We start from the raw sequence: 23,831 nt of genomic DNA, 5'->3' as shown, positions 1-23,831 counted from the left end.
AAAACAAAGGACAGAGATTCGTTTTTTTTTTTTTTTTAAATCGCCAGAGCGCCACAATTAGACAGCAGCAAGCCTCCACTTTACTTTCAGGATCTCACCCTTCAATTACTGCGCGCGTCCGCAGAATCTTACAGACACAAACATTGGAAACCAACAGCAAGAGGTAGGCACAGTGGTAGCCCTCAATTTCCTAAACATTGAAGAACAAATACAACTTTTGTGTTATACTAACACTTTTACACACCTTGCTACCAAAAGGAACAAATAAATTGACTAGGGCATCATTTGGCAAAATAATTCAACTCCCTGCTTTTTAGTGCTGCAAGCACAGAAGGGGAAAAATGCATACTCACTAATCAAGTTTCTCAACAGACAAGCAGGCCTAGGAGACCCAGGACGTTTGCTTGATAAGAACCAACAGGTCTACTGGGCCGAATAAATCACAAGGACTATAAACAAGCTCACATTTTGTGCTGCAAACAGAAGTTATATCCCCAGGGTTCTGTCTTCATTTGCAGTGATAGTCTACGAATTCAATGACAAGGTATACATTATTAGAAACTGGAAATGTCCTTGTAAACTGCCTTCAACCTCAATGGATACAGCACATATTAGTTTACCTGGTTGAATTCGAGTCCTGTCTTGAAAACAACAGAATCCGAGTGCATGCTGGTCGTGCAGCACCGAAATGTACATTCACCCTTCTCTTTTCTGTGCAGAAACATCTACTTTTATTGCCTGTGACTGAATCGTTTTGGCATAATAAGACTTGGTGGGGTGAAGGGAAAGCCACAAGCTAGGGATCTATGGGCACACTTATCATGAACCGAAGGATTCCATCAGACAGTCTAAGGATGTCTGTCAGGAAGAGCACCAGGTAGCCAGTGTGAGTGTCCCAACACCTTTTATGCTGTGTCCTTTTCAGAGGCTTCTCTACCTAATGGAGGCTATCCTGCATCTCTCATAATGTAGTGCTACAGTCTTACCTTTACTAGACGAGCCTGCAGACATTGGGGTGACCTAGCGTCGGGCAAGCAGTGCAGGATTCCCAAAATAGAGTGGATGCCTGATCAAACCAATCGAAAGGTCACTATGCCAAAACCACACTGCCCATGCCGTCTGTGGCTCAAGGAATCAGCAGCCGGCGGAAAGACTGCACTAACCAGCACCAAGGAAGGGCAGCAAGAATCAGAAGAGGGGTGAGGGCAGGTTAGGAGGATAGTGGCAGACCCACACACCCCATCTCAGTCGTTTTGATTGCTACCACTTTGGAACCATGTTTATTTAAAAAAATAAGATAAACAAACAAATTCCAAACGATGAACAAGTGAAGATATAAGTGATTAAAGGCATAATTGAGTAAAATACTTTTGGAAATGTATAATGAGAACAATAAAGGCCATGGTTTCCGAGGCAACAGGAAGCTAGCCTCGGTTATTGTCCCCGAGGCTGGGGTGGAGCCTACAAGAAAAGCCCGAGTTGCAAACCCATCTCATTAATAAATGTTGAGTATTATACCCTAAAGAAAATGTAGTTATGCAGAATGGACAACATGGTTAAACGCTGATTCATACAAAACAAACACCAGACACTTGGCATATTTAATATCATCAGGGGGAAGAACTCACCACATCTACTTAGTGCAGCAAAATATTATGGTTGGGTATAGTTGCCTGCAAGTCAAGCTAGATATGTGTTTGTCCACAGACAAACATGTTTACATTATCTTTCATCATTTTCATTATGCTGGCCCAACCGACATGTGCTGCCAATTCCAGACAGATCACCACTTTCTCTCAAACCTACTGAAGTGAAGAGATGGGTAAAACATTAGACATTACTTACACATGGCCAGTTTCATGGGCAACCACGAATGCAGAGGAAAACCCATCTTCATGGTTTAAGGTGCAACTCCTTACAGGATGACACATTCCAGTGACTGGTGCATACCCTGCAAAAAGAAATTGGAGATGAGGACAAATGATGCAATTACTAGTTCATCCCAATGCAGGAGCTATAAATGTATTGACTGTAATGTTTGTACTACTTAACATACAGCTCATCGGCTGCTTTGGAGGGCCACAGCTGCAGATGGCACAGTGATGGTGGATATAGCTGGGAGGCAACATATGAATTTTGCTTGACCTTTTATTTTTTCAATAACGTTATTTAAAGTATTAACAGGTGCAATGCAAGCTCGACAGTGACATCGTAAATAGTACAGGAAAGTCTGTGATAGCTAACTTAGTCTTGTGAATGTTGCTCAGTCAAGCATCAGCTATCAGCAATTTTACACAATGTTCAGGTTAAATGAATGTGTTACATTCCTGACTCAATACACCAGATGATGATTGCACGGGGAAACAAAATACTAAAATATACCTGCGGGCACTGCAATTATGCGCTAGGGGAAGGCTAAATTATGCAGCACGGTCAGGGCCGGACTGGCCTTAGCGGGCACCGGGCAATCCCCCCGGTGCGCCGCACGGTTGGGGGCTGTTTTTGTTATAGGGCCGTTTTTGCAGCATGGCTGCAAAATCGGCCCTGCAACAAAATCGGCCGAAAACCAGCCCTGGCAAAGAGCTCGGCGGCCCCCCCAAGCCCCGGAGGGACCGTCCGAGCACTTTGCCAGGGCCGGTTTTGGTTCCCAGTCCGGCCCTGGGCACGGTTGAGTGCATTATGCGGCAAAGATAGACAAATGAAGAGTCATAAAGCCGTACATTTTGTGACATTATTACTGCATAATTTAGCCTTTTTTACACCATAGCACGGCGTGAGCAAATGTTCCTACTCATTAGTAACAGTTTAACACCCAAACACAGCAATAGGCATTTGAAAGATGACCAAACAACTTTTACGAAGGGCCTTCCACTGAGCAGCAGCACGTGCCACAGCAGTTTTAGTAACTTTTGATCTATTTGCGCAAGAAACTAAATTTGTTTTGTAGAATCTGCAAATTATACATCAGAAGATGGATTATGTGCCAGTGTGATAAGTCCATAATTATGTGGAAAATACTGCGGACACAGAGTATTTGCCAGTGGCCCTGAGCATAACCCATAATCATTAAAAGTTCCACAAAAGCACATTTCAAGAAAGGAGCAGCTTAGCAGCAATTTGCAGGTGCTGGGCCCTCCATAATAATATTGAAAAAGACACCGGGAGGAGAAATGGTGGAGAAATAGTATAGTAGAGTGGATTGGGAGTGGTGGGAAGTAAACACTGCCAAGCAGCAAAAGCAAGGTAGTGAAAACACAGAGGAGCAATATAAAAAAGAAAAAGGCCAGGAGGGCTGGGAAAGCAATGCACAAGCTTAGGGATGGTGTGGTGGGGACTGTGGGGGGAGAGGATCACACAGGGAGAGAGAAAGAAAACACATGCACTCCCACAGAGTACTGAAAATACAGGAAACAAGTAGTTCCAGCAGTGGAAGGACACAGTTCAACCAATCAGAACAATGTGAGGCTGAAATGCTCCTTGGTGGCAAACACAAATAAGGAAGAAAAGACATTGAATCAAGATTGAAACAGATAACACACACCTCCAATCATTGGAAAGGAGGTGCTGACCCAGACCCATCTCTACATTGGAAACAACAGGTCTGCTGAGACTTATAAATAAAACAAAGAAAACACAAGTAAACATCAGGGTGCTTGAGTGTCTCTAGGATGTGTCTGTTAGATTCCACTCGCTGAAGATATTTAGATCACTGTCATGACAGCCCTCTAGGTAACTTGTCACATGACTAAAAAGGATTATGTTACTTACCCTGTAAACATTTTTTGTAGCATGCAGTACCGTCCAGTATTGGGCTCGGACGTTTGAAAGTTGTTTTCCTTCGAAGAAGTCTTTGAGTCACAAGGTATATTGACTCCATTGGGTGAGTTTTAGGACAGGAGCAAGATAGAGACAGAAAAGATAAACATGCGAGTGAATATTAGTATAGCATATAACATGTTAGATAGATAAGAACATACATCAAACAATAGCTACTGGGAATAAGGGTGGGTGCATGTGAATCTACGGCACTACACGCTACGAATAGAAGCTTACAGGGTAAGTAAAATATTCCATTCATAGCATGTGTTGGCCGTAGATACATATGCTTAGCATCAAATTTAAAGCAGTGCTCGCTTAAGCAGTGGTTAGTCATTGGTTGACATAGATGTTTGAAAAAGTGTTCTTAATAAAGCTTGACCCACTCTAACTTGTTGATTAGCTAAGACATCACCACCATAATATTTTGTGAATGTACATGAGCTATTCCATGCAGCTTGTTTATAGCTAGCCACTAATGGGATGTTTCCCAAAAAGTCCATTGAGGCTCCTTTTTTGCGTGTGGAGTGAGTTCTTGGATACATCTAACTATCCATCAGGCTATCCCTGCCTTGAATATGGAAGAACCTTGCTTTGGCTTTGCAAATGCAACAAAGAGATTTTTTTTCTAAAAGACTTTCTAAAAGACTTGGTTCTCTCTATGTAGAACATTAATGCCCTTTTAACATCTAGTGTATGTAGGGCTCTTTCTGCTTCTAATCTAGTTTTGGGACGAAAACAGGTAGCTTTATAGTTTGGTTTGTGTGAAAAGTTGACACTACCTTTGGTAGGAATTTTTAGTTAGTACAGAGTACTTACTTTGCTGGAAATATGTGAAAGCATGGTTCTTCTAATGTAAGTGCCTGGATTTCACGTATTCTTCTTAGAAAAGTGATAGTCACTAATAAAGCCACTTTCCATGTGTGGAATTGAAGTTTACAGGAATTAAGTGTCTCAAAGGGGGACCGATGAGTCTAGTGAGAACAATGTTAAGGTTCCAGTCTGGTGTGGTGGAGGGTGGAATAACTCTTTTTAGTCCTTCCCTAAAGGCTTTAATTACTGGAACTTTAAAAAGTGACATATGTTGTCTGTTTTGCATATAAGCAGCCAAGGCTGCCTATTGTAACTTGATTGATGTATAATCAAGTTCTGATTGCTGTGGATAGAAGAGATAACCAAATAAGGTCTTGCACTGTTGGTGATAGAGGTTGGATTTGTTTATTTAGATAGGAATGTACAAATCTTTCCCATATTGCCGCATAGCATGTGTTAGATCTGGGGGTCTCTAGTTGGCAGAGGTAAGTACCTTAGACCAAATAGGGACCCTTGCTTCTAGTCAGGGTACAAGGACACACACGGTAGATAACCCCTGCTCACCCTCTAGGTAGCTTGGCTCGAGCAGACAGGCTTATCCCCAAGGCAATGTGTAACGTATTTGCAAGTAACAACCACAATGATCCCCCCCGGTACACCAGAAATGTAGACCACACAGGTGAGTATATTAAAAATATAACTTTATCTAGTTTCAGCAGTAGAAATCAATGATCATAGCATTGCACATTAATCTTCTGTTTCTCTATAGCTTTCTTGGATCGCTAGGCACGCAAAATAAATAGTCTCTAGTCTCTTGTGAGCGTTAGGTGTCAAAAAGAATATGTCTTTGGACTCTCAGCACTGAGAACACCTTTTAGCTATGCCCCTGCGCTTATAATTGAAGCGCTCCTCTCCGGCAACTCCTCCAGGCAAATGCACCCCGGGCGTTGGCCTCCGGGCCCCACAAGCTATGCGGGACGTTCGGGGGTTAAGCGGGCTGTCACAACAGTTGCCGATGCTCCCTCTCCCTGCACGGACTCACCAGGCTGCGGGTCGGGGCGCAAGGACTCAGCGTGTCGGAGCCCTTCTTCGGGACAGAGTTCCTGTAGCTCACGGACGGCGGCCAATCAGGTCGCGGCTCCCTCGACGTGCCCCCAGGGACGACGTCAGACGTCACCAGGCTTCCGCCAATCGTAGCGCAGTTCCTCCGGCCAGGCCTCCGCCGTCAACCAATCAGGTCGCGACCTCCTCGCTTCGTTCTTCGTAGTCTGTGGAACGGAGAGGCACAGCTCCTGGACGATCTCGGGCCCCCGGGCCGTGGCGGTGAATTACGGGCAGGATATTTCAAAGCGCCGTAGTATCAGGTGCCGATAAGCACGTCGATCTTCTCAGCGCAGCAGCCGGTTTCAGGCACTAATCAGCACCGCTCTCTCAAGCAAAGCAGAGAGCAGACAGCGCACTTCACGGGACACAGCAGAGTCTTGAAGTCTCGGCAACCTTTATATCCCTGGGTTGCCAAACAGGAGGCCAGCTCTTCTCAGGCCCTTGGAGATTCAGTTACAGACACAGCAAAGTCTTGGTAGTTTCAAGTAGGCAGGGGCACAGCACACAGCAAGCCCTTCTTCTCTCCTTCAGTGGCACAGCAGAACAGGTCAGCCCTTGGAGCACACAGCAAGGCAATCTTCCTTCAGTTCTTCAGCGGTCCTTCTTCTGGCAGAGGTTCCTCTTGATTGTAGAATCTAAAAATCTGTTGTCAGGGGTCTTGTACTTATACCCCTAAAAGTCTTTGAAGTCTTTGTGCAAGTGGGTCCTGAGCCCGGTCTGATCCAGTTCTGGGTGTTGCTGGAGCACTTTGTTTTCCTGGCTTCTGCTTTCTTTTCGGAGTGAGGGGCAGAGTCGTCAGCCGCCCAGCAGGAGGTGGAGCCAGCAGTGTGACAGGCAGGCACAGCCCTATTCACTCCCAGGTGCTATCTCCTCCCTCCACTCTACTTGCAAATGTCGCCATTCAGCAAAGGGCTGACTCAGCCAACCTCCTGGGGGATCCCCAGCCCCTGTCACTCTCAAGCCAGACAGTCAATCCACAAGCATGCCCAGGCACACAGAAGGGACAGACAGGAGAACAGCTACTCTCTAAAAAGTACTATTCTCCAACTCAGGATTTAAAAACAACCTCTCCTAAAAGATGTGTTATTAAATGCTGAGCTCAGGGATATCAAACACTCATGTCTTATCTTGTTCCTATGGGAAGATAGGCGGATAGCCATTGGCACCAGCCTCCCCCATGTTCGCCTATGGAGCAAGATTACCTTGCAGCAGTGAACACACAAAATGGCCGCTGTTCACTACCAGAGCATGATACCTGCACTAGTACATGCTCTACCTTTTACATACACCGCACCCTGCCCAGGGGGGTACCTTGGGCCTTCCATAGGGATGACTGACGTGTATAAAAAGGGAAGGGTTAGGCCCGGTCAGTGTGGACACTGGCCAGGAGGACATGGCAGTCCGGGGACTGCAGGCAGGCCTGCGGTGGCAGGCCTGAGACACCATTTTAGGGCTACACAGGTGGGTGGCGCAATCAGCGCTGCAGACCCACTAGTAGCATCTGTCATCACCAGCCCTGGCACACACAGTGCACTTTACTAGGGACTTCATGGTGATACAGATATGCCAATCAGGTATATCCAATCAATATGATATTTTCCACAGGGAGCACTTACACTCTGGCACTGATTAGCAGTGGCAGAGTGTCCAAAGCATCTAAACCAGCAAAAACGAAATCCAGCACAGCATCAAAAATCCAGGTAGCAGAGGCAAAAGATAGGGGAAAAACCCACGCCAAGGATGTCAGGTCTAACAGCATGCTCTTGTAATTGGTCTACAGGCTTGTTCGAGAATATCCATACATTCCGTTGGTAGATTAAGGTGTTCAAATTCTAGGATCTCAGGAGTCAGACGCTAGATTGAACTGCTTGGGATTTGGATTCATTACCCTCCCTTCATCTTGAGTTAGAAGATGTGTCACTACTGATAGTTCTAGTAGGCTTGTGAACCATGCCTAATGTGCCCATATTGGGGCTATTGGGATTGAATATAGCACGTTACTACGTGTGCTATTACCACGCAGTTGGATACAGCGCATGGCTTTATATCGCAAGTCGTTCCTACGACTTGCTCTAGGTGGCGCGCTGGACTTAGGAATAGTATAAATTACTATTCCTACTCCAGTTAGCACAACAGCAGGGAATGTGTTGGATTTAAAATCCAACACATTCCCTGGTGTTGCACGCCACCTAGAGCAAGTCGCAAAAATGACTTGCAACGTTAAGCCACGTGTGGTAACAACGTGGTCGTTGTAACAACTGCGTTGTTACCTACCTGCGTGGTAATAGCAGCGTTGTAAACGCTGTTTCCCATTAGGATTAGTGTGTAGGATGTTTGTGTTAGATTTTGTACCACGTATGGAGCAAGAAAGAAGGGGAAAAGCATAAGCAAACATCCCTGACCAGTTCATCCATAGGACATTGCCCTTGGATTGGGTGTGAGGGAACATGGAGGTGAAGTGTTGGCATTTTGAATTGAGCTGTGTGGCAAATAGGTCTATCTCTGGGGTTCTTCACCATTTGAAGTAGGAGTGTTATATTGATTTCCCACTCGTGTATTTGTTGATGTGTTCTGCTGAGCATATCTGTGAAGGTGTTGTCCATCACTGGTAGGTATTGTGCTAGGAGGTGGATTTTGAGATATATTGCCCAGTGCAAGATTTGCTCTGCTATGAGGGAGAGCTGCAATGAGTGTGTCCTCCCTTGTCTTGGAACATAATGCATTGCAGACATATTGTCTGTACATATCAGGACTACCTTGTTGTGAAGATTACTGCAAAAATCTAGTTGAATTGTTAGAAGGCCCAGATGATTGATGTGGAGGTGTTTCTGAAGTGTGGATCACAAACCATGTACTGTGAGGCTCTGCATATGTGCTACCCAATCCTGAAGGGATGCCTCTGTAGTGATCAGTGGAATTAGGGCTTTGGAGGGCCGACCCTGCAACAGATTGTTGCTGTTCCACCACTGATGAGAGCGATTGGTGGCTGGACCTACCACCTCTAGATCTTGTAGATGCCCCTCCACTTAAGACCATTTTGATTGAAGAGTGCATTGAAGGGGATGCATATGTAGTCAATCATTTGGTACTATGGCTATATATAATACCATCATTCCTAGAAAGATCATGACTGTTTTTACAGTGACCCGAGTCTTTGGTTGAAACAGTGGTAATGCTAGCTTGAACCTTTGTACTCTGGGTACACTTTGGCTGTGACTGAGTTTAATGATGTGCCTAGAAAAGGTTGCAGCTGCAAAGGTTGGAGGTGAGACTTTATAACATTGAGCGTAAATCCTAATTTTTGTAGAAGGTTGATTACCTGTAGTGTGTCCTGTGAAATCATTGTTTGGATGGACTTTTGATGAGCCAATCGTCTAGATAGGGGAAAACATGTATGCTCCCCTTCTAAGATCAGCTTCTACCACTGCGAAGCATTTCGTGAATACCCTTGGAACTGTAGTTACTTCAAACAGTAACACCTTGAATTGGTAGTGCTGGCCATTGATTTGGAAACAGAGAGCAATGGTGCACAGATGTATGGGATTATGGAAATAGGTGTCTTTGAGGTCTAATGCTGTCATGAAATCTCCTTGCTGTAATAATGATATCACATTTTGTAATGTGACTATATGGAAATGTTCTGAACAGATGTAACTGTTGAGTGATCTGAGGTCTAGAATATAGTTAACTTTTCAGCCTTCTTGTGAATGAGGAAGTATAGTAAGTACACCCCATGTCCCTGTTTTTGTTTTATGACTATTTCTTTAGCCCCGTTTTGAGGGAGAGCTTGAAATTCATCTTGTAGGAGTGTAAGCTGGTCTTGTGACATATTTTGTATCCTTGGTGGTATTGTGGGTGGTGTGTTTGTGAGGTCTAAACAATACCCGTCCTTGATGATAGATAGAACCCATTGATCTGTGGTGATTTTTGTCCATTGTTGGTGAAACTGTTGTAGCCTCCCCCTTTACTGGTGTGAAATGTTGAGAGGGGGTGCTCAGATAGCCACTGTTTTGTAGGTGTGGTAGCTTTTGGGGTGGAACCATGATCTCTTCCTCTATTGTTTTTTTATAGTGTGAACTAAAGTATGCACCTCTTGAGCAGTGTGCCTGATAAGAACCTTGCTATTTTGGGCATTAGCTCAGTTGGTGGATGTTCCTGGTCTTACTTCCTTCTTTACTGTCTTCTCAAAAGGAACCTCCATGTTGGAAGGTTTGGAGGGCCTTCATGGCTTTAGCCATATCTGTATCTCTGTTTTAGCTTCTTAAGCATTTCCTCCACTAGCGGCCTAAATAGATTTTGGCCATCAAAAGGTAGGTTCAAGAGATGTCGCTGTACAGCTGGCTTAAATCCATAAACCCTATGTCATGCATAGTGTTGAATGAGGATACTAGTATTTACTTCTATTGTACTGGTATACACAGAATCCAATGCACATTGTATGGTGGTATTTGATATAGTCCTGCCTTCTACTGAGTCCCTTTTTGTCGGTATTGCTCCAGAAGGTATTTCAATAGTTCTTGCATCTCATCCCATTGGGCTCGACTGTTACAGGAGAGTAAACCCACAGAATTTGCGATGCGCAGGTGATTGGCTGCATGTGCAGCAACACGTCTCCCAGCTGCATCATATTTTTTACTTTCCTTATCCATGGGCGGTGCATCCGAAGGTGACCTGGGAGTTTGCCCTCTTCCTAAACTAAAGAGTTGGGGGAACCTGACCCCTGATGTATGCTGGGTCTGATGGACACGGTTTATATTTTTTGTCCACTCTAGGGGTTATAACCCTGGACTTTACGGGATGCTTACATATTTCCTGCATGGATTTCAGCATGCCTTTTAACATGGGAAGAAATTGTGCTGATTTTGTGTGGTCTGTTTTTAGTGTCATCACTAAAGAAAATCCAACTCATGCTCTAAAGCATGAAGATCTGCCTTGTGATAGTGTACTGCCCTTTTGATAACATTGTGGTAAGATGTGGCATAATGAGGTGGTGAGGGCTTTGATGAATAGAGGCTCAGATCAGTATAATCCACCGGATCTGTGTCATAGAGATCCCATGGGACTTCTGTTTTGACTGGGTTCCTTAGGTGGTCTGGAAAATATGGAGTGTTGAATGGTACCTCCTTCCCAGTATCAATGTCACCTGTTAAAGACTGTGCAGGGGATGTGTATGGCTGCTCTGGGGACTGTGGACGCACTAGCGATGTTGGGAGTGGATGCACTAGCGATGTTGAGAGCGATTTTACCCCTACTTTCCCAGTTTTCCGGGTGAATAAACAGGGCTTTTGTCCCTTGTCCAGTTTATCTTGAAGTTTCCCAATAATTGGCTGAACAGGCCTTAGTTTAGCGTCCGACCGTTTATTTGTGGGTTTCGACGTCAAAGGTGTTTTGGACATCGACACCATCTTCGACCCTGATGTTGGCTTTGGTGAATGGTGTTTTGGCGCTGATGGCGTGATGGCGTCTCTGGGTGTTTTAATGCCAAAGGTTGCTTTGGATCCGATGGCCGCTGCTTTGGCTCCGACTCCTTGTATTGTTTCAAAGGAGTCAAGCCCGGTCTTTTCAGCACCGGCACAGATGAGAAACTTAGGGCTTTAAACTTCTTGACATTTGATGAGTGTTTTGCAGATGGAGTGACTTAGGTATGCTCCTAAGCCTGCTTTCAGAGACCACCATAGCCCAAGGGCAGGGGGGTTACAGAAGCCGCCTTTTTTCATTGTATTGAAATAAAGAAGTCTTTGTTAGGCAGGGGAGGCTTTCACCGATGTGCTCACTTGCCCTGGTGTGGATGGATTGGGCTCGGAGTCAGAGCTGTCACCACTGTTAGCCAGCAGTATGGGGATGTGCATTGTCACCATCTGTGCCTCGGTGTCTTCGGCTTCTTCTTCTAGCTCTGTCGACTGTTCCCAGAAGATGTCAGGCAAGCCTCTGCATGGTGGAGCATGCCCAATGAATTCTCTTCACTGCCAAAGTGTCTTCTTGAAGCGTAATGCCAGACACGACTCATGCGATCCTTCGTCGTGATCCAGGGACATACAGATATTACACACCCTGTGCTGACCATGCCTGGAGTATTTGGCGTGACACTTAGGGCAGAAGCTGAAGGGTGTCTTTTCCATCCCTTTTCATCGTCGAGTGTATAGAGTTTGTCCTCGTCACATTCGTTGTCTAGAAAAGGATGATGCATTAAAGGCCAGGCCCAAGTGCAGGAGGGCAGTTCGAAAGTTGAGGTAACACTAGCCGATGTATTTGATTGTCCATGATGCCGATGGTTGAATAGAACTGAGCGCTGAAAGGGCCTCGATGCAAGAATCAAGCTTCAGTCACTGAGCTTTGTGATCGACGTCCAGACCCAATGGCGGGAAAAAAACAATCTAACAGAATAGAACATGCGCAATACACACTAGAGGAGGAGTCAATATACCTCTTGGCTCAAAGACTTCTTCAAACAAAAACAACTTGCAAACCTCCAACCCCAATACTAGATGGCAGAATATGCTAAGCATATGTATCTACGGCCAACACATGCTACGAATATGCGTATATGTTTACAAAAGGGTATCCTGATATCATTCATAATTTAGAGACACAAATAGATGTGTTGACACTCAATACCAGAAGTGAAGATACAACTGTTACCAACATTGATTGATACTGTGAGGGCTGTCCTGGTTTATTACTCACAAACTCTTTTGAACTAATTAAACTTTAGTGATAGACATGATATATATTAAGGGCCTTTACATTATTGTGGACTTCCACAGAATGATAATAATATTTGGCTTAAGAAAACGAATTTATGACACAACATAAATCTATATTTAAATGAGTTATTGTTGCTGTTTTCATTAATTTCTAAATAAATAATCTTTAATGTTTCCTTGGGTTTGGGGAACTTAACAAATAATTCTGTCCCAGAAATTAAGCTATAGATCTTAATTGATGTATACAACAAAATGACTGTCCCACTGTTGTTTTTTTAATCTTTTATGATACAGTAAGTAAAAAAAAAAAAAAGTAAAAAAACATTTATTGTATCAATTAACACAAATTGTTACAAAAATATCTCCAATACAATATACAAAAACTTAGTTACTACAATAGACACAGTTAAATACTACAAATCTAGTCAGTAAATTCTAAAAGAAAAAAAAGAAAATCGTCAATTTAAAAAAAAAAAAAATAGAATAACTCGTATATCAAGTTAAGATAGCACCAGGGCATCTGTTCCCCTGAGCAAGAGCGTGACGATACAGAGAAATTCATGTGGATAGAACATTCAAAGACCTATTTAAGAAGTAAAATATAGATTCAATAAGTGTTAAGTGCGTCTTGTCGCAACATACAAATCAAGTCTAGACATGCCCGAGGTGCAGTCTTAAGATTCTAGGTTGCGAGATGCGTTATTTAGACAGACTTTTACCTTATGCACAAATTTAGCAAACCTAGCTAGTTCAATAGGTAGCTCCAGACTAAACAAGAGAGTCATAGCATCCTTGCTTATGATACAGTACACATTAACCTACCATCCCCACCAAAAAAGTACATCATATACTTAAATTACTTTCCCCATTGAATTCATCCTTGAACCGGTAACACTAGCCCTGACTAGAAGCTACTTCTTATTTAACAGTGACTACTACCTCCAAATCTAAAGGACTGCCATGGGCTGTCAATTTGCTTCAGAAATTGCTAGTTCTATATATGGCAGAATTTGAGGAAATACTTTTTAACAACAATAACCCCACCCGAGAGGGAATATCACCAATGGTACAGGTATGTTGATGATATATGTCGCTTCTGGACAGGGAAGCCAGAAGAATTACAAAAGTTAAATGAATGGTTGAATTCCAGAACATCAGATATAAAATGTAATATTATATCTGACAATGGGATGATCAGTTTATTGGATAATACTGTAAACCAGTAGATGGTCATCTCACTACCACTCACTACATCATAGCTACAAATAAAAACAGTCTTCTGTGGTATGATAGCAGTCACCCAAAGGAGCCGATGTGACAATTTTCCATATAGGCAATATGTGAGCATCTACAAGAAATGTACAGAGAGAGATTAGTATTTTGAACATGCAGTTGTGTTGGAGTAAATACTGACCAACAGGTCATATCCCTAAAACTAAAGGATGCACTCAAGAGGGATTGGTTCACCCCTTGAGAAACACTTCTAGAACGTAGAAAAAGAGTCAACCAGATGCCATGATTCGTATCGCGATTTAAAACAAAACATCCAAAGGAACTGGCATATCCTGTCAACATTAAAAAATCCCATTCCATGACCAATGTTTGCTATGAAAAAAGACAACATCAACAACCACATTATACAAGCATACATGCCTCCCAAACATCAACTGAAAAAAACAATCAGGGACTAATGGAATTTACAACCAATCAAAGGGCATCACAGGTGTGGAAAATAGTTCTGCTGTGACCAAACGTTGGAAGGAAATGTATTTGAACATAATGGGATTAAAGCAACTCATAAAGCTTGCTCAAACATTAAGTCAAAACACATAATATATGGCATCTTCTGACCTTATGATAGTCTATATATATGCCTAACCAGCCTGAAGCTACGCAAAAGAATCAGCCAACTTAAGTCTCTCAATCGATGCAATTTGATCACAGCTCCATTGGTTAGGCACTCTAAAGAATACTCACACAGATTACAAGACATATATTGTCCCTTATCTAAACAATCCAAAAAGGTGACAGAGGAGATGATATGGAAAGACTTCTTTAAAACAAAAAAGAAGCAATGCTGATTTTGAATTATGACACAATCTCCTCTGGTATGAATGAATTATATGAAATAAAGAGAATACAACCTGGAAATTTGCCAGCCTTGTATAAATCACCAGCACTGTTCCAATACAAGCACTTCTTTATCACTTGCCCACCTTAAAACAGTGAACCTGGAAAAATACCTCTTTCATGGTACTAGCTAATCACGTGTCTCTGTGCTCTTTTCAGCACTGCAGACCAAATTCCTTCATAACTTTTAATTAGATCTCTTTCCAGACACAAAACATTATTTTCCAGCAAAAACTTTTCATAATATTAACGAGTAAACCACTATCCCTAAGGTTACCACCAATATAACACCAAACTGCCTTGGTTTTTGATTTAGTTACAATTACATATTATGCATTCCCATTGGAGGTTTCCAGAAAACTACATGAGTCTTCACAAGGGAACACAAGACGGTCCACTGCTTATTAAAAAAACTCAATGTCTTCCCTTTGCTCCATCCAAGTGATCATTTTCCTACTGTTCATGTTCACCACACATCCTTGAAGGAATTTCTTCCCAGCGAGTGCTGCACATTATGAAACTGATGAGTTGCCTTAGAGGGATTGTTTCCTCTAAATGACCTCGACTAGACCATGCTTCATGGCTCACTAATTCTGCAATTTCTTTTTAATCAGCCAATCGTGTTTATAATAATTACCGGAAAACAGGTGAGCCATCTATTGTGGTTTATTTACATGTGGTTTATTGACATTACAAAGCCAACACTATGTGGCCAGCCTGTATGGGTTCAGCACCCACACCGACAACAGAAATAAAAAGCCTGAGTGTCTGGTTGGACCAAGACCTTTCATTTAAAGTTAAAGCCAGAAAAACCACCGCGCTTTGTTTTGACTTGCTATGAATGATTCGCAAAGTTCTGCCGCTACTACCAGATCAAGCTATAAAACTTTGGTCCAAGCACTTATCTCATCAAGAATAGACTATGGTAATGCCCTTTACCTGGGCGCCCCCATCCACGTAATCTCAAAATTGCGGACCGTGCAGAGTTCTGCTGCAAGACTGCTTACGGGAACCCAGAAACGAAGCTCTGCAAAACCAGAACTATGCATGCTCCATTGGTTACAGGTGCAGGAAAGAATCAATTTCAAGGCCTTGTGCGTCGCCCATAAGTCCTTAGGTGGAAATGGGCCTCCCATTATCAAATCTTTGATCCGCCCTTACAAGGCCACCAGAAGCCTTTGTTTGGATGAGATGTACCTTGCAGTGGTACCAAGGGTAAAGAAGGCCAGAAGTGGGGGCTGACGCTTCTCATATAATGCCTCCAAGCTGTGGAACAGCTTGCCGTTGCAGCTGTGTAAACAACCTAACCCCTTAGCTTTTCGTAAACAACTTAAAACCTGTCTCTTTCCTTAGAAGGTAGTCCCTACTCTAGTGATCACACAGCGCTGGGATGCTTCCGGGTAGCCATGCGCTATTCAAAAAACCCTTTTATTCTATTCTTCTATTCTACTTACATGACTCGTACCACTATCGTATAGTTTCACGCATTTCCACCACACCTGTTTGTCTTTTTCAATATGCCAACAGAAAGACGCTCAAGACGCAAATGATTAGTTTTTTAGTTTTTAAAAATAATTCTTTATTATTTCTTTCCCCCTCCAGCCACTTGCGGAATGTTCCTCCGCACAAAATGACTACATAAGTGGTCATAAATTTCTCTCTCCTCCCCTTTTCTTCATTTTATCTAATGTTTTCAATGCTAATCCAAATCCAAATTCCCATAGAACCTCATGACCAGCCCCTGTCCTGGCGACACCTCACAAAACCTAGATAGAGGTTGAAACGTTTTGACAGCAGAGGGAACATGGGAACTAGGTGTAAAGAGAATTACTAAAGATTTTCCAAAAGGTTTTGGTTTTTTAACAACTAATTTGTGCTAATAATTATTTCACTTTCACTCATTCTGATGCACTTGTTCACATAACTGATTCAGTAGTGCTGGTTGGGAGCACACTTAAATACAACTGGTTTGAAATGTGTCTAAAGTGTATCGTGAATTGCAATGTGATCTGATGATCATTTGAAAAATAATAAAATACGACTAAATGAAAGCAACTTAAAAATATGATATACTTTGGTGGCTACAGTAGATTAAGGTGTACTGTATCATACAAGACAAAAAACAACAAGGGGACAGGCACTTTTTTGTATACATTGTTGTATGCAGCCCAGCTTATGATCTCACTTAACAAGGGCCCAATCCCAGTTTTGTATAACAGATCTTAATCGGATGAAGATTAAATTTTTTTTCTGGGGAGTGATGGACACTTGTTTACGATCCTGAGTGAGCTATTACAACCAAGAGATTAGAAAACTACTCACGTACTCCTTTAGGCACATTGCAAGAAGAAACTCTAAACCTTTGAAGTTGGTCCTGGGAGGCGAGGGGTACAACAAAAGAAAATGACCACTCTCTCAAAAAGTTAAAAACTGTTAATTGCAGCGGAGGCCCAGATCACATACTGACTGTGACTTTAGAAGCCGATGGATGAATGAGAGTGTTAAAACCAGTACTGGGTAATCCAGAGAGTGGAGGCCCATCTCAGACAAGAATCAGAATGTTCAAGACTTCACTAGAAAGGATTAGTCGTCTGTTATGCAGGCAGGTTTTTACATGCTGGGTAGAGTGAGTGTCAGTGATCATTTTTAATGGATTTCCTGGATATAGGGTTCAAGTCTAGGCGTTAAATATTTCATGCATTGTGCGTCTGCTGGATTAAATGGCACAATGAGATTTAGCTCTGCCCAGTTCCATAAAAACAAAATCAAATCATTTATTTGGTACATAATCTATAGCAACCAATATATACGTTAAAGTAGCACTTCTGTTGTCGTATCCATAAAGTGATGGACTAGGCCAACACAGTTTGGCCAAGTCAAGACAAGTACACAAGGGGTGACCAGTACCCGCGGCAGTGCATGGGTTGGTTATAGCATATTCTGCCTTCACTAAATCTTCTAACCTTTACTTGCTAAACCTTATACTGTATGTTGGCACTCTACTTCATACAAAATATTTTCTTAGCAAATGTATTTCATACCTTGCATGCCAGACGGGCCAAACTCCTGACGTGTTAGAAAAATAGCATGGTCATGGTATTCTGCATGTCCATTATCCGGTTTCTGTTGCAGGTACGCCCATCGACAAACATTCTCTAAACTCTGAGATGGGTTTCCAACTTCAATTAAACTTGTGGACTAGAGATAGAAAAAGAAACATGCACATGTTTAACATCGCTGGGAGTATCCAACAAATGACTTATAATCATCATCATTAGTAATAATACTGTCCTCAGAAAGTCACATACCACACTCATAATGACATTTATAAATATCATTTATTCAATAAAGCCAATATTTACGATAAACTTTAATAAAACAAATTAAAGAGATAGCAAAATCAAAGGGATTAAAACATTTTTTCTACATGATCTCTGTAAGAAATTGGGTTACTGATTGAAGGGGGCGAAACCCTACTCAAGCAGCAACCACAATCCTTGTCAGGGTGAAGTCACAAGTGTACCCCAAATTAGCCTGCATTGAACCCTCTGGTAGCTTGACACAAAAGCAGTCAGGCCTTAAAGGCAATGTATAAAATATTTATGCTACACTTCAAACAGTAATAAAGTGAACCACAACACAAGAAAAATCAAACACCAATTTATAAAAATAGAGTAAAATTGAATCAATAATTTAAGACCATAAGAACAAACATCAACAGAACTGGGGATATGCAATTTTAAAGGAAATTGGGCCAAAAAGCACTAAGCACCAATTGTGTTCATCTGGTCGCACCAGACCGGGGCAACATCACAAGTTCAGGCTGACTGCGATGAAGCACAGGCTGACTACAGGAACTCAGTCAAGCTCACTAAACATAGTACCTTAAATCCTGGCTGCGGAGTGTTGCGAGATCACACGTCGAGAGCACATCATGGAGCAGCAGTTCAGAGAGGTTGCCATGTGAGGTGCTGTATTGTCATCAAGGATGCCATCGGCGAGGGGCTTGCGATGTAAAGTCCTGTGATGAAGATGCAACACCGCTTCCGAAGAAGTTGCCGGACCCGTGATATGGAGTCCTGTTTCCTCCTTGAGGATGCTATCGATAAGGAGTTTGTGCTGTGGATACAATAATGAGGATGTGTTGCGCAGCACTGTTTCAGAGGAGACTGTGGTATGGGATGTGAGGTCATGCATCAGAGCTGCCTCGTGCAGTGGTTCTGATGTGGAGTTTTGTGGGGTTGTTTGTCACACTGTGTTAGTTCTGCTGTGACCACAATTGGGCTAACAGAGCAACTTTAGGCCCACTTCCAAGGTTCCAGGATTGTGGTGGCAACAATTGGCAGGCAGTCCTGGTGCTGCGTACAAGGTTGTTGGAGCTTGGTCTGTCCATGAGGCTCTGATCAGGTGGCCAGCCAACTAGCCTTTGGAATCACTCTGGTGGTCAAGGGCTGAGAATGGAGGTCCATTCCTTCTCCGCAGGCCAGAGGTAAGCAGCACATCAATCCTCTTCTGAGTCTTCCAAAGGTTTAGCTGGGTCTGAGGGTTCAATATTTATACGTGGTGCCCACTTTGAAGTTGTAGAAGGTTCTGGATGTTTCCCACCCCCCGAAGTGTTAGGCATCCCCTTCATTACTGCCCTGGCCCAAACTTGTCTGGGGACACAAAAGACTAGTGTCAAATGCTTTGTGAGTGTGTTCAGGCAGAGCCTTTGTGATGTGCATGTATGGTAGGTGACAGCTCCTTCTCCTCATTAAGTCAGAGTGGCCCACACCTAGCCTCCCTTTGTCTTACTGTCTGGGAGCAATACACAAGGAGCAACTGCCAGCTACACCTATTCATGTGACCTAGGATACCGGCTGCAGAAACACATGGTTGGGACAAGAAAATGACAACTTTCTAAAAGTGGTATTTTCAAAAATATAACTTAAAATCTGACTGTACCATTAAAGATTGCTTTAAATTACAATTTAGACACCAAACTCAATATTCCTACCAGCACCCAATTGAAAGTCAATACATTTAATACATTAGCCCAATGCTATCCTATGGGAGACGTAGATCTTGCAGTAGTGAAAAACTAATTTAAGGACTTTTTATTACCAGGACATGTAAAACTTAAACCTACATTTTTATTTAAGAGTTTTTTAATGGCATTTCAAAAAGCTTGACTATATACATAATAGTTCAAAATAACACAGCTACTGGTTTCCATTGTCGAACCATACAAACATCACACATCATACTTCAGTTCCAATTGTATACATGGTGGGGCCATTTAAGTCAACACATACTAAATTGAAGTAGCAGTCATTGTTCACCAAAAATCAGAATAGACATTTGAACAAAAATCATATTTCCAAATTAACTCCCCCCACCCACTCCCACCCCCATTGCTTTCATAGTTGGACTAGTCAACAAATCCAGGGAAAAACATACTGATGTAGTCATAAATCTTTCATTATATGGCTTGATCAATAGAGTTATTATTGCATTTGTGCCTATTGGCCTCATCAGTCATTGGGCTCTGTCTCATTTAGGGCACCATTCAGCACACTTTTGGGTAACATGCACTCAATTGTATGTAGTATTCTCTAGGAGTGCCTCCAACATCTGTGTCACCACTCCCCAGGAAAGCAGGTCATGTGCCGCCTTTTCATTCTGTTGTGTCCATCGCATATGCACCTCCTCAGCTTCCACCCACTCCAGAAAATCATTTCTCTAAGCCCAAATCGGAGGTGGTATAGCACTCAACCAGCTAATCCCAATATGCCTTTTAGCCACTATAAGTCCCAGCTAAACTTCCTGCCTAGCTTCTGCTTGGCGCTTTCAGGGAATAAACCCAGCAGACATTGTTTGATCTTACAAGGGACTTCCTATCCCGTTACTGATTTGGTGTGGGCTGACACCTTTGTCCAATAAATGGTAATAACCGAACAATGCCACACAATATGAAAAAAATCGGCTTCCGTATAATGACATTTAGTGCAGGGTAATTAGTGTGCAGTCTCTTGAAGGAGAAATAAGCTATGTGGACGTAGTTATATTATATCAGTTTGAAACATATGTTTATCCAAACCCTACATTCAGCATTGTAAATTTTACACCACTCCTTAGGTGTAATGGGCTTTTCCCTAGCTTGTTGCCAGGTCTCTTCCAGTCGGAGTAGTACCAACCACCCGCAAAGCCTGATCATTTGTTCACAACACCCTGCTAGTGAAAGCATAGTAGCCATGGTCTGTGTGAGCTCTGGCGCCTCTGGAAATGATGGCCACAACTGTCTGGCTGTCAGGTCTAGGTCTAGGGCATACAGCGCAAGCTGTAGTATCCACCCCACTGTCCTCACCCAGAGTTGAAATAACAGTCGGATCAAATGGGGTAGCATATCAGGGATACTTCTGTCCCTCATCAGCACCGCCCTTAGTTGGTGTTGGTTGTCCATGCCAGTGAGGAGTGATGTCTCACAGTTATTCTACACATCCAACAAGTGTATTGAATGTTGGAGATGGGCTGCAAGTAGTAGAGCTCAATGTCTGGAACCTCCAAATCTCCCCTTTGCCATTCCCTTTTGAAAGTTGTCAACCCAATTCTACAACATTTTTCTGCCCACCGGAGCTGCCCCAGAATACTATCCAAATCTCTACACATCCAGTGGGGGTCTCATACATGGCTCCCTGGAGGACATACAAACATCTGGGCAGTGTGACCATTTTAAATGAGGGCTGTCTTGCCCATTAGGTACAATTTTAGTGTGTTTCAGAACTCTATCGATGGGTGGAGATTGAGGATTACCCAGCCCAGATTTAAATCATAGGTCTGTTGTACTCCATGTGCGAAATAAACACCAAGATACCTGATATTATCGGTCCTCCACAGTATACATGTCTCTGGCAGTTAGTCCACAGGTAGTTCCCCCCCACGATCCTATCGGGAACAAGGCCAACTTGGTATTATAGTTGAAGGCCAGTATTCAATAAATTATTGCATGAATTTTAACAGAACAGGCGGAAATGTCAGGTTGACATAGGTGAATCATTGCGTCAACAGCATAATGCGAAATTATATGTTCCATAGGGCCCACTGGTATGCCCCAAACTGCAGCATTTGACAGGGACGACACATGAGAGGTTCCATCACCAGGGCAAAAATCATAGGAGGCAATGGGTACCCCTGCTGTGTGCCTCATTGTAGTAAAATCTCGAGCAAGACATATTGGCCAGAGTGAGCTCTTTCGACTGGGCACTCATACAGTAGTTTAACCCATCTTATATAGTTGTGACCCAACCCTGCATTAGCTAACACTTGTCAGACATAGTCCCAACTAACTGAGTCAAACGCTTGCCCTCTGTCTAGAAAAGCAAGCGCTCAGAGGTCGTCTGCTAGCTCAGGGGCATAAACTTCGAATATTACACAAGGTGTCCCAACAGGGGATTAAACCCGGATGATCTATGTGAATTAGATATGGTAGAAAAGGCATTAAGCTCGTCATCAATGTGTGACTGAGGATTTTCTGATCCGATGAACATAGATAGCGGGCACTAAGAGCTCGCCTCTATGGGATCTTTCCCAGGTTTCAGAATTAGTACAATGATGGTCTCCCCCATAGTTTTCGGGAGCACCCCTCTCTCTAATGCCTCTGTATATACTGGTAGTAGTTTGTGAATCAGGGTCCCAGAGAAAGCCTTATAAAACTTTGCCAGTAGACCATTATTCTCCCCCCCAGGTGTCTTGGCAATTTTCAATGTTTCACCTGCTCCCAGTAATTCTTGTTTGGTCAACAAGGCTCCCAGCATCTTACGTTCTTCAGACGAGAGTCATGTCTTTTGTAGTCCCGCTAAAGAGTAGGGAGGTGAGTTTAGGTCTGAACTGTGTGGTGTAGTGTACACACCCCTTAAGTGGTCCGCGAATACTGTGTTTATCGCCTGTTGTGTAGTGACAGTGCCCCCCATAAAATCTTTCACTGCCAGTATAGGCTGGACCAAAGTTTCCAACCATATCCATCGAGCTAGTAATCGCTCTGACCTATCCCCTCTCATATATATTCTCTGGTGACTAGTAGGTCGGACATGGGTGCCCAGTGGACCCTCAGTGCACATACCTGGTGTTGCTTTCTGTCCCATTCAGTCAGGGTCCCCAGGATGATAAACAGTGCCCGCTCCAGAATTGAAAGCACTGTCTCACCGTCTGTCAGTTCCCCCTTCAAAGTTTGGCGTCTACCCACTGTTGTCGCCATATACACACCCCGGATGACCACTTTCATGGATTCCCACTCTATGGCTCTACTGCCAGCACTTTCCAAGTTAGTGTCAAAGTAGTGATCTATGGCATCCATTAACGTGTCAAGGAAAAGTGTGCCTGTTCAAGGACTGACGTCATATTAGGTTTAGTGTCTCGGCACGGGAAGCACTGTCCACCTCACCATCCATTAGACAATTGAAGTCACCTGCTACGATCACTTCTGCTTCAATGTGGTTCCGTGCAGCCACAAGCACTATGTCAAAGAATGTGCCATTGTCAATATTTGGTGCATAAACATTTATTAAACATGAGCATCTAGTGTACTTACCAGAATGACGTATTTTCCATCTGTGTTTCCTGAAAAACTTAAAACTACATGTCCAACTTTTTAAATACACTGTACCCTGCCTTCTAGGTCATTCAGAGCCTATCCTAGCGATGTTATTATATGTTTATTAAAAGGAAAGTTTGAACCTGGCACAACGTTTAATAAGTCAAAATGGAAGTTTAAAACTGTACAAAGGCTGCAATAGCAGGCTTGAGACAGGTTTTCCATGGCTACCTAAGTGGTCAGTGCTTCAGGCCCACTAGTAGCATTTAATTTACAGGCCCTGGGCACATGGGGTACCAGTTTACTAGGGACTTACAAGTAAATTAAATGTGCCAATTGGGGATAAGCCAATTCTACTAGAGAGCACAAACACTTGAGCACTGGCTAGCAGAGTCTCAAGGCCAACAAAAATTAAATCAGCAAAAATAGGGGAGGGGGGGGGGCGCCAAGGCAAAAAGTCTGGGAGACCACCCGAAGGCTGACAGCTCAAACAATCTTTCGTTGTGCATATTGTATTTTAGGAACATTTGAAAACATATTTTCCCAAGACTCACATGCTAATACCTGAAAATACCAGGAAAAGCCCTTTACGGGCTGATAAAAAGTTACAAGTACTGAAATATTCTACTTATTTAGTTAGGGTTTTTGTGACCTGTTGTAGGCCGATGTGGGACACCTCATGTCACTTGTCAGTG

The 23,831-nt window shown here is 43.0% G+C and overlaps 1 protein-coding gene across 1 annotated transcript in view; it reads right to left on the bottom strand.

Annotated features, from left to right (window-relative positions):
• The window catches only part of LOC146810884 (A disintegrin and metalloproteinase with thrombospondin motifs 2-like), a 1,551,661-nt gene that overhangs the window by 738,917 nt on the left and 788,913 nt on the right, over positions 1-23,831 (bottom strand). The window contains exons 6-7 of the mRNA XM_085617927.1: positions 17,609-17,765; positions 1,846-1,951 (exon numbers count right to left, since the gene is read on the bottom strand). Of these exons, the coding sequence (XP_085474053.1) occupies positions 1,846-1,951; positions 17,609-17,765 (263 nt within the window). The remainder of the gene's footprint in view (positions 1-1,845; positions 1,952-17,608; positions 17,766-23,831) is intronic.

Source organism: Triturus cristatus, chromosome 7 (assembly GCF_964204655.1).
Source record: "Triturus cristatus chromosome 7, aTriCri1.1, whole genome shotgun sequence".
In the NCBI taxonomy this organism is placed as follows: Eukaryota; Metazoa; Chordata; class Amphibia; order Caudata; family Salamandridae; genus Triturus; species Triturus cristatus.
This window is presented reverse-complemented; position numbering and strand designations above follow the sequence as displayed.